The 15116-nt window shown below is 39.6% G+C and overlaps 2 protein-coding genes across 2 annotated transcripts; one reads left to right on the top strand and one right to left on the bottom strand.

Moving 5' to 3' along the window:
• Positions 1-93: 93 nt before the first annotated feature.
• On the top strand, positions 94-2806 carry med19b (mediator complex subunit 19b). Its single transcript, XM_076974754.1, has 6 exons — positions 94-618; positions 827-949; positions 1099-1232; positions 1788-1884; positions 2106-2200; positions 2324-2806. Exons 1-6 carry the CDS (start codon positions 396-398, stop codon positions 2387-2389), a joined length of 738 nt encoding a protein of 245 aa, XP_076830869.1. The 5' UTR covers positions 94-395; the 3' UTR covers positions 2390-2806.
• slc43a1b (solute carrier family 43 member 1b) lies at positions 2472-14937 on the bottom strand. Its single transcript, XM_076974752.1, has 15 exons — positions 14718-14937; positions 11239-11395; positions 10796-10982; positions 10511-10566; positions 10188-10264; positions 8287-8379; positions 7686-7819; positions 7288-7439; positions 7022-7168; positions 6549-6584; positions 6188-6320; positions 5697-5817; positions 5176-5249; positions 4333-4456; positions 2472-4215 (listed from the first exon to the last, which is right to left on the bottom strand). Exons 2-15 carry the CDS (start codon positions 11390-11392, stop codon positions 4006-4008), a joined length of 1698 nt encoding a protein of 565 aa, XP_076830867.1. The 5' UTR covers positions 11393-11395; positions 14718-14937; the 3' UTR covers positions 2472-4005.
• Positions 14938-15116: the final 179 nt, after the last annotated feature.

Below are 15116 nucleotides of genomic sequence, written 5' to 3'. Positions count from 1 at the left end.
AACGGAGACTGTGTATTGGCTGGGGAAGTACAATAAAGGGGAGGAGAACAGGAAGTTATCACTACGGAATTCTTGTGAATTACCGTCGTAACAGGAAAGGCGTTCACAACACCGTTGACGGTTTTAAAATTTCGGTTAAAACCAGCAAATTATGTATCAGCATAGTTCGTCTAACAATATGTTATGTTGTATAATATCTCTCCATTCACGATATTTGCAACCGCAAGGCAATACGGTATAGGTTTTAAGAACGTGATTTCGTTGTCGAAGTGATATTAGAGATATTACGGTAAATGCCGAACTACACGGACAGCACCGGAAGTCACTTTGATTAGGAAGAGCGTCAACAATAACACACCGACCGCCTACACCATATTTGAAGGACCTTCTTTACCATGACTGAAATATTCTCATCACTGTACAGCCAAGCCGAGACTCAGGGAACTTCGGGATCTTCCGGAATGGGGTATGGACCAGGGAAACCCCTTCCACCACCGGTACCCCAAAATACGGTCCACATGTCGGTTTCGATCCCACACCAGTTTGTGGACGACGGGCCTCCACTTAGAAAACCATCCGCCACGAATGACCCGTTTTACTTACTGCGAGAGCTCCCAAGTAAGTCCCTTATCTATTTTTGTTGCTTCCTTCATTGTTAGATTTGTCTTACTCTTACTAATTCAAATATTAGTAATGATTAATTGTTATTATTAACTACTTACAGTTCAGGATCTGATATATTTTGCATAGCTTAAGTACCTAAGTATGTAAGAAGTAATTCTTAAGTAGCCTTTTGTTAATCATAATTTATTTATTTTGTCCTAAGTGGAGAATGAACTGACTGGAAACACTAATCTCATCACACACTACAATCTGGAACACGCATTCAATAAGTTCTGTGGCAAGAAAGTAAAGGAGAAACTGAGCAACTTTCTTCCAGAGCTTCCTGGTAAGCATTCAGTATGTTTGACCATGATGATTAATCTGAAATAAGAGCAGGATCCAGGCTGCTGTGCTGACTGAAAGGATAAACTGGGATTGGGGAATTTGTCTTTTTTCTTGTAAATAAAAAGAAGCATTATTCTGCTTTTGTTCCAGGTATGATAGACAATCCAGGTGTGCAGGACGGAAGTTCTCTGCGTTCACTCATCGAGAAACCACCAGTGTGCAACAACTCTTTCAGTCCTCTTACTGGACCCATGCTCACTGGGTTCAGACTGCACACGGGCCCTGTAAGTGTGTCTGTGTTTTAATGTAACTGTTACCAAGGGTTTATGTGACATTTTAAGACCTTTGTGTTAAATTCTCTAACTATTCCCCATTGCTCAGTTTTGGTTGCATCTCGTAATGCTCTCTTCTGCTCACAAAGCTTTCTCTGATTGCTCCACAAACTGTTGCATTTAGTTGGAGCCAGTATACAGTAATCCAGCTAGCATAAAAAAACATATAGGTTTTCACTGCACATTATTTTCAATATGAAGTTAAAAAAACATTTAAATGGAAGTGGTCTAAACCACTTTTGAGAGCACACCAAAAAGGTCAGTCCTGTACTATCTAAAAGGGTTTGGAGGGTAACTTGGCATTTAATAATTTGAGTGCAAAAGCTTTGGTAAGTAACAAATTACTGTAAATTTAGCTGATAGGTGAACAGAGTCATAAATCAAATAAAACCAGCTCCGCTACAAAGCAGAAAGGCTTCTTAATTTTATTTGTATTTATGCATTATCTTATTTATTATTTATTATAATTATTAATTATTTTCATTTTTTTGCCTGTAACATTTCAAGCTTCCAGAGCAGTACAGACTGATGCACATTCAGCCTCCAAAGAAAAAGAGCAAACAAAAACACAGACACCATCGCCCCCAGGATCCCTTACCACCAGGTAATTATACAACACACACACACACACACACTTTTAAAATAAGTCATGTTTACCCTCTCTCTCCCCCTCCCTCTCTCCTACCACTAGGTAACAATAAACACACACGCATGCTTTTTCACACATGCACCTAATATCATGCTAAACTGCATTACAATGTCAGTGTTGGCGCAAATGCTTCAAAATGTCTATCCAATGTCCATATTCGACGGTCCTTCTTACAGAAACACCCTCAGACTCTGACCACAAGAAAAAGAAAAAGAAGAAGGATGATGATCCCGATAGAAAGAAAAAGAAGAAGGATAAGAAAAAAAAGAAGGTTAATAACTTTGTATTTCAAAAATGTATACTAATATACTAAGACACGTACATAAGTTAAGGGTGTCATTGTTTCTATAATAATGCTCATGGAGTATGTTTTGTTGTTCACCTTTGCCCTCAGAGCCGTCATAGCCCTGATAATTCAGGAATGAGCGGCTCACAGCCCAGCAGTAGCAGCCTCCGATAGGAGCAGACACGTTGGGCGAGAGGATTCAGTGTAAATAGCATCGGAACAACAGTGGTTGTTTTTTATTTTGTGTGTGTGTGTGTGTGTGTGTGTGTGTGTGTGTGTGTGTGTGTGTGTGTGTGTGTGTGTGTGCGCGCGCGCGAGAGAGAGAGAGCAAGCAAGCGGGTAAGCAAATGAGAAAATGAGCTGTACAATCCGGTTATTTTTACTTGCATGTGAGTGTGTGCATGTGCATTGTGAGACAACTGAGGACAATTGGCAGCAATATACGTGTGTGTGTGTGTGTTAGTGTGTGTTACAACTGTTTATAAGCATTCAAGTGCCTCTGCATTTTTATTTATGGTATACTAAAACAGTGAGAAATGTACATTACACTTTTCTATCTCTTTGGAGTTATAAAGATACTTCATAAATGTACTTTGTCATTATTTCACTTTTTTATTTGACACATTTAAAGCGGTAAGCACACTGCAGAGCAAAACATAGCACTCTGGCAATGATAATGATGATTAAAATGAAATCATAATGAAAAGCAGAAAATAATCCCAACATTTGAACACCACCAAGGCATTTTTGATTAAATAAGAACATGTATTTAGAGAAATCTGATAGGTAATCCACTTTACCATTAGATATAGATGAGCTTCCATAAAGAAAAGAGACTAGTAAACACAGATGTCTGTAAGAAGACTCTGCCTCATCTATAAGTCCCCAACAGTGTTTATCACATGTAACAAATTATACTTGGATTGTTGGTGCACAGAAGCATCGCATGTCAACAAAGAAAAGGTATGTTATTCTTAACATAACACAGGCATAAGTACACAGAATAGACCAAGCGGTGGAGCAATACAGACAGTTTTTTTTGTTTCTATATCTAACAAGTAAAAAAATATCACTTCAAAGTTTATTGCCTTTAACTGACTTCATAATTTACTCAACAGCCTAAATTGAAAGTGTTCATAAATACTAGAGGACAATGAAGTTCTCAAATGGTTATTTTACAATAATTCTATGCTCTACAAATTAGTACAGTTCATAACTAAAGGTTTCAGGAGTATGAATCATTCATAATTGCCACATGATGGCAGTGCTGGTGAAGAGACACTATGCTGAGGCTGAAGAGAAAGCCAAACCACAGCTAGAGTAAAACCCCTATACAATGCACAAATAACACATTTTGCACACAGTAAAACAAACTAAGACACACTTTTCATTACAAACATAACAAAATAACAATTTATTAAACATGGGTTACAAATGAAGAACATACACTCTGTACCATGAGTCTGCACATTATCTGAAATGACAACCATCTGCAGTGAGGGGACAGGAGGAGGTAGCTCATAATGATACCAGACAGTCTGTTGGCACAACAAGAATTCATTGGTGTTCTGAAATAAATGATTAAATCCTGGTCTAAAAGACGCATGCATCATAGATCATAGGTGGGGGTGATGATGGGGGAGGGTATTATGAAGGGCTTAGCTACAGTGTTTTTAAGGCTTTGGTGAATGTGCATATGAATTTGTATTTGTCTAGATTTGGTTTGAAGGAACAATGAATTCTTTGTCTTTATAACAAATCACATTTTACTATACCACCACATTTAACTGCTAATTCAAAGCATCTTTTGGAGCAAGCCCATTGATTTGAGATTTCAAAGGGCCATCTGCTGATTGGTTCAGTACAACCATATCCTGTGCTGATTGGTCCATTGCCTTATCCTTCAATTCCCTCTCTTTAACAAGTTGTCGGCGATGGTAGAACAGGTATCCCGGCAAAAAGAAACCAGCCAATGAGAAAATAAGCAGGCCAAAGTTGATCTGGTATTGGAGGAGAAAGACAAGAAGCTCTGATGCAATTAATCAGTTATAACCCCAGTCAGCCACTTCAGAAAATGGACATTTTAAAGTAGATGTCTGCGTATGAGCGTGTCTCACCCAGTAAGGGTCTCCTTTGAGTGGTCCCAACATGCAGACGAAGAGTGGTTGTTGTAGAAGTGCAAAAAGAGCACTAACTAAGGACTGCAGGCCCGTCAGAGTGCCAAAGTGGTTAGTGGGATACCTGACAATCAAGAAGGAGAATGTCTTGTTTATCTTTTAGAATGCATTGTTCACTTATCTATAGAAGAATTACTTGTTAAATCAGGGATGGACCATTTCTGTGCTGGATAACAATGAAGTCATGTATTTTAGTTAAGAATGTCTAACTCTGTTCTAATTATTTTAATAGTTTTCCATGTTATTGTTATCTTATTTACTTTACTTTATTATTTTATTTAGTTACATTTTATGTCTGTTCTAATTATTGTCACTTTATTACAGTGTTTTATTGTTTGTATCCTTTATTTTTAATTTCTTTTAACATTTTCCTTTTGTCTCCTTATCTTTGCTTCCTTTTAATGTTTCTTTTTTATTAATTCTGTAAAGTACTTTGAGTTGCATGTATGTATGAAAGATGCTATACAAATAAAGACTATTTTATTATTATTATTATTATTATTATTATTATTATTATTATTATTATTATTATTATTGTCTTCCCTATTGTATGCCTAGTCCAAGCCTTGATTCCTTCCAAAATACACAAACAATGCTTGAATACCATGTATAGTCACACTTGCAGCTAGGTTATTATAAAGGTTGTGCATTGTTCTATGGACCCTGATGACTGGATTGAGAAACACCTCATCAAACAGTACAGATAGTCCTGGAGCAAAAGATGGAGGTTCTGTTCCAGGGATTGGAAAGGGAATAGTTTCAGTAGGAGATAAGTATACTCACACAGCAGCGTAGAGTCCACCACAGCAGGAGTGAATGAAACCTCTTACTGCAGTATGAAGTATAAAGGAGACCATCTAAGACCATGAGAAAGAGACAGGGGGGGAGAGAGAGAGAGAGGGGGGTGGAAGCAACATTATTTAAGTGCAAAACTGTCACGATACTGAGGCCCCCTGCTGGCCACCTCCTTCAGCAGCGGCAGTGTTAGTGTTGTTATGCCACCTGAAGGCTTATGTATATATGTCTGGGGTTTCAACCAGCATATCGCTGGTTATTGTCTTAATGTCACAGGTTTTTGTTTGCGCACTTTGTGTGTCATTAATTCATGTTTCACGGTCATTAATTCATGTTTCACGAGCCTTTCACTTCCTTTATTCTGCACATGTTCCACCCGTGACAGAAACATTTAAAGGCACATTAAAACGTTGTGTGCTTTTCCACATAATTTCAGTCTTGTTACACATGTGTGTCTTCTACATTAAAATAATGGTTGCTGACAACAGGAGATTGTGCAGGTGTATCACCTGTACTGGCAGGTTGTCTATTAAGCAGATGATGCCAAAAATGACCAGCAGTAAGTTCGTGAAGATAAATGCTCTGATTGCATTGGTGAGTTTCTGGATCTTTCTGTCTCTTCTGGGAGGCCTAATGAAAAATAAGTGAGAGTAATATAATGTTAATTAAAAGATAAGATTAACTCTCCAACTGGGCAGCAGGGTTTCCATGGGCGCTCTCTCTCTCTCTCTCTCTCTCTCTCTCTCTCTCTCTCTCTCTCTCTCTCTCTCTCTCTCTCTCTCTCTCTCTCTCTCTCTCTCTCTCTCTCTCTCACACACACACACACACACACACACATAAATAATGAAATAATTACAAAGTACATTTATGAAGTATCTTTATAACTCCAAAGAGATAGTAAAGTGTAATGTACATTTCTCACTGTTTTAGTATACCATAAATAAAAATGCAGAGGCACTTGAATGCTTATAAACAGTTGTAACACACACACAAACATCACCTTTTCTCTCCTTCCACTACAATTGTCTCCTTCTCACACTCTTTCATCCGCCAGTCCATGATGTAACCAATCAGAGGGCAGGTGGCCAGACACAGCAGCTGCAGAGTGCCGAAGATGGAAGAGAAGAAGTTCACTGTGGAAAGGCACAAGCGATGGCATCAGCCATGAAGAACCACAGCATCTGCTCCTCAGGTCCTTGAGAGGCATGACACACACATGGTACACACACGGTACACGTACAGCACACACACTGCGCACGCGTGGAGCATGCATGGCGCACACACGGCGCACGCTTCCATGTGTAGTTAAAGAGTACAGAGTAAGAAATCCGTCTTCCTTAGGTTCATGGAAATCTTCTTACCTTGTTCATCTGCCTCTTTCATCAATTCTTCTGGAGCTGGAACACATGGGGTTAAAGGGTAAATATGTACATGTATGCACACATAACAGCCTATTGTTTTTCTTATTTAAAAAATACAGCATAGCCTACCGACTGGCTGGTTTGAGTTAATATGTGACCACATTTTTTTCCCAATCCAAATATGTTGGATGTTTAATTTAAAGCACAAGCTAGTATCATACAAACAGTTAACATTTTCTACACAATCTGTTCTCTCAGACTTTAGAGAGATTTAGAGATTAGAGATTTAAAATCATTTGGTCTTTGACTGACAACAAAGAGTTAGTTACTCATGACATGCATCATCCATGCAGTGTGACCTGTGACGTGTCTTCATTGAGGTCTGAGATCTGCTTGTGATTAGTCCATCACTGATTCAGTATTTCTTGTGTAAATCAGCCATGTGAAACAGCAACCCTGAATGGAATGCTCACGGTTGGGGTCGCCATGGGTTACCAGGAACTCCAGCATCTTGTTCATGGCTCCCATATAGAAGATGATGCGAAGCTGCGTCATCGGCATGATGATCAGACTCCACAAGAAGATGGGCGAACACATGGAGCGGCGAAAAGATGGTGAACCTGAGCAAGAGCACAGAAACACACAAGTAAAGTCTGTACTGTGTGTGTGTGTGTGTGTGTGTGTGTGTGTGTGTGTGTGTGTGTGTGTGTGTGTGTGTGTGAGAGAGAGAGATACTTACCCTGATTTGGCAAAACTGCTTCGCTGCTCTGCATGCAGTTGTCAAAAAGCTGTTTTTTAGTCATTCCTGGCTCTACAGAGGCCACATGACTGTAGCAGTGATCCCCTGCTATACTGTCATCCATCACTAAACCATTCAGCTTCGTACTTTTACTGTCAGAGAAGGAGGGGAAGAAAACCAAGAGTGCGAGAATGTGAGGAGAGTTTATATGTAGAACAACTCAGGCAACCCTGTTATGCTATGCGTGTTGGTTAAAATACATTTAACTCCTCCATTATTAACACATAGACAAATGTACAGCATTACTGATGATATTACTGAGACAATGATGCTGGATGTAATATCGATCTACAGTTGTTGATATTTTCTAAGATTGTTGTGTTGGATATAATACTGACATATAGTTGACATCATCTGGGGCGGGAAAAGACTCCACTGGCCAATTAACATAGCAGTTGAGGAAGACAAGACAAGCTAAGCCTGCCCACACCCAGAAGATCACATGGAAGGACACACCCACGTCATAGATTAGCTAAAAAGATTAAAAAAATACATTAGCAAAAGAGATTGAAAAATAATTGTATAGGTCAGTCTGTCGTGGCTAGTGTATGTGCAGGATTAGTGCTTTAAGGGGTCTGATGTTTAGGGTTAGTACTTTAAGGGATCTGATGACGTGTAGGGTTAGTGCTTTAAGGGGTCTGATGACGTGTAGGGTTAGTGCTTTAAGGGGTCTGATGACATGTAGGGTTAGTGCTCTAAGGGGTCTGATGACGTGTAGGGTTAGTGCTTTAAGGGGTCTGATGACGTGTAGGGTTAGTGCTCTAAGGGGTCTGATGACGTGTAGGGTTAGTGCTCTAAGGGGTCTGATGACGTGTAGAGTTAGTGCTCTAAGGGGTCTGATAACATGTGTAGGGTTAGTGCTCTAAGGGGTCTGATGAGGTGTAGTGTTAGTGCTCTAAGGGGTCTGATCTCATGTAGGGTTAGTGCTTTAGGTCCTACCTTCACTCCTGGGAATGTAACTGCAGAAGAAGCATAGGAGCCAATCATGAGCGACAGAATGGTGGAACACGCATTTCCAAACATGTTGGCCAGCTGAAATGAAAAGTGAATAGGACACATTATAGATGAGAGCAGAGCACAGATGATTAAAACAACAACAGCAACAACAACAAACAAAAACAAAAAACATGCCACTTCATTTTAATGCACGTTTTTATTAATTTAGATATAATTTAATTAATATAAATTAATGTAGTGTGTTTTAGAGGCCAGTAGAGGGCGCACACATCCACCCAGTGTTGAAAGGAGGAGACAGCCTGGTGTAACTTTAACAGCACAGCTGTGTCTAACTAAGGTATGCTTCCCACCTCTTCCTAAAAAGGTTCTGTCACCTTCTCTCCCTTCCTCTAATGACACTAAGAAACACAATGTAATACACAATGGTATATTTGGTATAATACACAATATAAATTGTCCATTGTGAGAGTATGACACATGTGTCATGACAACAGATGTCAATCTGCCCTTGAGTTTACAACTGTGTAAATTATATGAAAATTCTCCCCAATATCACAGTGTACATTCAAAGTCTTTCTATCTTTCTTTCTTTCTTTCTTTCTTTCTTCTTATTATTAATTTAATTTAGCTTTAGAATGATACAGACAAATCCCAGTAAGGACCAGGATGTGTACACACAGGTCACCTACTCAGCAGCTGGTCATTCTCTCCCTTTATATCTCTGATCTTAAACGACCTTGAGACGTGTTTATACTTTCTCGGTCTCCATCACTACTGCTGTCTTTTAACCAGAGACCGTATACTGTCTCTGCTTTTAACTGTCTCTGCTTTTAACTGTCTCTGCTTTTTTAACCTTCTACATTCTGTCCATACCATGTTGGAATTCTCTCATTATCTGTTTCTCTCTGTATGTTCCCTCATTTTTGAACATATCAGTGCATAGTACTGGACTCTGCTAGCCTAGAAATATGACAAATGCTGCAGTGTGCACGCACGCACGCACGCACGCACGCACACACACACGCACACACATACACACATACTCTAAGAAGAAATATGAGTGTGCAGAATCATAAATTAAGTAAGTGGGGTTTATAATATCAATGTATCAGCCTCAGTTGTATTACTGCACATCTGGGATTTCTAAGAAATATGGCTGTGTTCCCCATGATTTCATTTGAATCATACAATTAGCACCACCGTGTTTGGGTTCTGGCAGAAGAGAGCAAAAAGGTACTGGAAATGAAAAGGAAAGTTGGAAGTGGAAAAAGACGAATGAGAAGAGCAAAGGGACAGGGGTGGGGGGGGCAGAGAGGTGGGGGGGCGGGGGGGGGGGGGCAGAGAGGACCATGTGTCCTTGTGGACTCAGGAACGGTCTGCATGGCTGAAACAAGGGCGTGAGAGCAGCCCTGCTCTCTGATTGGTTAAATGCATCATGCCAAAATTCTAAGCCTGGAAGTGCAACATGTGCCTCAGCAAGGTGTTCAACCAAAATACACACACACGCACATGTACACACCCCCACACACCCACACACCCACACACCAAAGGTCTCAGTGACAACACTCATTTCACCAAACACAGTTTCAAATATTCCAACAATTCTAGCAGGCACGTTTAAATTCACTGACACATCTAAAAATAACAAGCTACAGGAAACACACAAAGGAATCATCCCGACATTCTGCTCTCCACGTTAATGAAGACTTTTATGTCATTTTCAGAGGTCACATATCATATATGAATAACAAGATCTTCACTTATGATTGTGTTTGCATTTGTGTTTGTGTGAGTGTGTGTGTGTGTGTAAGTGCATGCCTGCGTGTGTGTGTGTGTGTGTGTGTGTGTGTGTGTGTGTGTGCATGTTTATGTGTTTATCTTACTGTCAGTGAAGTAAAGGTCAAACAGATTCCACCAAAACCATTGAAGGAAACCGCAATGAAGATTAGGGCAGATAATACTGACAAAAAAAAGAGAAACAGGTTGATTTGTTTTCAAAATATCAAAATGTATCACTTTACCTTTTACAATGTTGAAAAACTTACATCTAGATACTGTATATAAATCACTTTAAACTTGCATTTTTAGATCACTGCTCATATGTAATGCAATAAGCACCATTTTATTTCATGTTTAAATATATTTTCTGAGATATAAGTAGGACATTAAGGTCAGTACAAACACACACACACACACATCTACTGACCTGAAGGATCATATGCTGCCACAGCGATCAAAACCATTGAGAAGGCGAAGCAGGTACTGGAACAGATCGCGAGGCACAAATGTCCCAGTTAGTCTCAAACTCTTATGCTACAATAAACATGTACTGGTTATAATGGTGGTAATCCACACATATGGCTGCTGATAATGAGACAGATAACGATAATAACAAAATGACTTCAGTGGAAGTTACTGATACATTTTGTATGACAGCTATATTTCTAATAGGAATATTATGATGAATGACATACTGTAATACATCTCATACCTGCCTAGAAGCCGGAGAGGGCGTGGCCCATATTTGTCCATCAGGATTCCCAACGGCAGTGTGGCCGCACTGATGATGAATGAGCCAATGGTAAAGCCGAGATTTAGAATCTCCTCCTGCTCCACACAGCTGGGAAACACCACGCTCTCCTCTGAGCTTCCATTAGCATGAGATTCCGTTGTGTTTTCTGTCAAAGAGGGAGGCAGGCCTCACCAAATGTTGTCAATATCTGCTGGGTGTCATGTGTAAGATCCCCACCACTGACTTTATTGCATCTAATGAGCTTTACATAGTGGAGATGGTGGTCAATTGAACATTATAAGAGACAATACAATACTGCAGATTTCACAGCACAGGGCTGCATAGTTGATATGTTAACAAGTATGATATTAAGTTCTAGTTGGCCACACCAGGTGAAGCGCACGCCAGGCACGTCTAGGTACCTGTGCACAGGTGAGAATAGAAGCCCTCACTCTTCAGCATGATTAACAAAGAGCCCCAGCCCAACAACACAGCGGAGAAGAGGAGGTTCTCTATTACTGCCGTCACAGCCATCCACCAGCGCCTCCTATAGGCCTGCGATAGAGATGGCGCCATGGCCTGGGAGAAAGAACAAAAGAGAGAGAGAGAGAGAGAGAGAGAGAGAGAGAGATGGCTTAAAAATGTGATACACTGTGTTGCCACTTTACATGTGTCTTACATTCTCATTTATCAAAAAAGGCAATCAGATTTTATTTATATAGCCTTTTTTTTACAAGTACCGACACAATGCAGCTTTGCATCTTGTAAGTACAACAACATTGGCAATAGTGATTTTCCCTAATTCTCCCTAGGACCATGAGGAAGAAAGCTTGAGTGGAACTGGCACTCGGACTGGGGGCCATCTCCTGTGTTGGGCACTAACAACTCAACCACATGAACTGAAATAAGCGATAAAACACCAAGATGCCCAACAGAAAACCACAAAAAGAAGGGGAACGTACTGCGGCTTCGACATCTCTATATCCAAAACATGACTGGAAGCAGCTCTAAACACATTTAGTAGAGTAGTAGAGTAGAGTGTTCAGATACTCAAGTGAGCCAGTGAGGTTTTGGCTGACCATTGATAAAGAACTCTGCATGATAACAAATGGGATATATACTGTATGATGGTTTTAATGAAGTAAGTATACAAATTTGACTGGCACTCTCAGGTGGAGAGAAACATATCCATTACTTGGCATATCCACTCTGGAGCTAAGAATATGAAAAATATACATAAATGGCATATGACTGTTCCAAGCCAAGTCCTGTTACAAGTTGCAGACATCTCCTCCACGTACATGCAGATCGATGGAGTGTAAGTCATTGAGCTACACGCTGTGTACATACGTGAAACAACAAAATGTTAGTAGATCATTAATGCATGTCATTAATAAATCATAATATCAAAGATACATTGTTGTGAATTCCTACCGGAACACTTAAGATAAAGTTCCTAAGAAACAACCGTGTGTATGTGTGTACATGTAGGTTTGGTGGAGTGGTTGCTGTTCTTGTTACTGTTGTTTAATTAAGTGTGGAGTGCATGTCACCCTGTACTGCTGATACCTCAAACAGGCTTGAGTGCACAGAAACCCTGTGGCACTGCATGGGCACTGCAACAACACAGCCCTGTGGCTATAGCAACACATGCAGTTACCACTGACAGCATTGTAACACTCCAGCTACCTTTATGTAACTAATCTCGTATTACATTAAGTGGCATTTTACTATAAACATGAATGTTGCACTCATGTCATGAGTAATCTCTCTGTATGCTGCTTCAAAATCAACTAATGATGCAATTCAGTAAGCAGTGACAGGAGGCAGAGTGAACCTCCTACAGTCAGTCCTTTATTCTGCACTTATTTTAATCTTTCAGGCTTTTCTCACACACACATAGCCACACACAGAATTTATGCTGCCCAAGTAAATGATAATCTGATAATCACAGACTCATTTGGGAAATCAGCAAGTATAATGGCTATTACCACTGATTGCCGACAGTCATGAATATTATGATGCGGAAAACATGCAAATCATTGTACCGGTTTGGCTAGGACTGAATAATGACCAAGCATTGAGAAGTGGAAAAGACTTAAATGGAGGGAAAGATCTTCTTTTTTTTTTTTTAATGCTCAAGTGGACAATTTTCTACAGAAACAAAGAAACACAATGCAATGTTAAAAGAAACAAAATGACTCTGGAGTTGGAGTAAGGTTAACACCATGCCAGATGCTTCACTGTGAGTGATCATGCAGCTCTATAATACACATAAGGCAATCATGAAAGTGAGTGTTCATTAGAAGTGACATATTAAATCAGTGCCTCTTTGAGCGTTTGCCGGTACCATAATTAAAGCTTTTCAAAAAGGTTGTTTTAATTTATTGAAATTAAAACTAATTCAAAGCTCTGCGTTATTCAAGCTTGTGTGAGTGAGATCTAAATACATGTATATTCCTCTTTCCCATAATGTACTTCAACATGTTCAGTCACTGCTTTTGTGTCTGCATACTATATAAGTTCTCCAGTCTGAACATTATCCATTACCTTACTGTTCATCCACAAATTAGTGGGTTCTTCACTCATAAAGCTACTGAAATACACTGAAAAAAAATAACTTGTTGGATTTACTCAATTCAATTGGTTGCACACATTTGTTTTGCTTCAGCAGCAACTTACTCTCTCTGTGTGTTGTGTAGTTTTTACACAATAAAATTGCATGTCTGTTTAAAACATGAGGCAGTTGTGTTAGATACACTCAAAATGCTTACATAAATCCAAGACATGGCTAGTCTCTTTTTTTCAGTGTACATCATCAATATGACTGATCTAACATATTACTTATGGCTATTACTTACTCTACACACAAGGACACCATAAATATTTCATCAGACCAATGCTAGATGTAAAACACAAAAAAACTTTAATTTTATATATGGCTTTGTCATCAAGAATATAATGTCCAGAAACGTGATATCCTCAACAGAACACAAAATGGCATCAGATATCAAGCAAAAAATGCTTCAGTCAATGAGTCAGAGATTGGACAGCAGGTCAAAAGGTACTTCCAAAAGTAAGTGATGACACTCAACACCAGTCAAACCACACACACACACACACACACACACACACACACTCACACACACACTCACACACACACACACACACACACACACACACACACACACACACACACACACACACACAAACACACACACAACCAGCTGCTTCCTTCACACCAACTGCAAATGCCTGCTCAGCTCCCCTCTGGCACTAGACTGCACATTTCAGCTTCCTGCATCTTTTTTTTTACATTTTATTAAATTATGTTTTACATTTGGAACAACCTTAATGTTTGTTGTAATGCTGTTACACAAGTTTTGACCAGTTTCCAGTTTCTAGTGGAACATTAGACCATCTCAAGAAAAATAGACCCTTCAGACTTCACCTGGACAATGTGACTGAAGCAGTTAATGGGAAAGTCTGTGTGTGTGTGTGTGTGTGTATGTGTGTGTGTGTGTGTGTGTGTGTGTGTGTGTGTGTTCCTTACACTTCCTGAAGCACATTTTTTCATGTCTTTGCTTTTTTTGCAGATGATCATTTTCATCTTTACCGCCACTTTGAGTCTTTCTGAAATATTTTCATTCTAGTTTTTTTTCTAAAGCATTAATCAACAGCCCTGACATTTGCACCAATGTAAGCATGAATGCCAAATTTGAGTTCAGTACAGTGTAGCCTACTTAATATACTTTTAAAGAAACATACCTTATATGTAGATGTTGGTATAACTGAGTAGTTAGTATAACCCCTTTTTTCTAGATCATTTAAGTTTCTCTCCACTGTTTGTCCACAAATACACAAACATTCTTTACATATAGATATGCGTACAGCAACTTACCAGTTTCCTAAAGACGACAATTTAAAACAATTAAATAAGTTAGAATTATTCCTAAAGAAGACAGACTTTTCAGGTCAGAGCGTCTGGATGATCTGCGTTATTTGCCGTTTTTTTCTTTGAAATGGAAATAATTCACCGTTGTTCTTCTACACAACTACACGTGACTGTCGGTTAAACGTACGATACTCCCTCACTCAGTCAGTCCACTTGCATGGTCTATAAATGGCTTTCCCCCTCCCCGCCTATTTAAACTTAGCGCAACTTATGGTTATTTCTCCGGGCGCGCACGTGCAGTTGTCAGGGGGCGGGGCTGCGCTGACTGTAAGCAAGTCCCGCCCCTTCAGACTTGAAGTGCATTGAAGTTTCAAAAACTATTCAAAGGCACGTAAATGGTGATGA

Source organism: Brachyhypopomus gauderio, chromosome 15 (genome assembly GCF_052324685.1).
Source record: "Brachyhypopomus gauderio isolate BG-103 chromosome 15, BGAUD_0.2, whole genome shotgun sequence".
NCBI lineage: Eukaryota > Metazoa > Chordata > Actinopteri > Gymnotiformes > Hypopomidae > Brachyhypopomus > Brachyhypopomus gauderio.
Note: the sequence above shows the minus strand (reverse complement) of the source record. Positions and strands in the feature narration are given on the sequence as shown.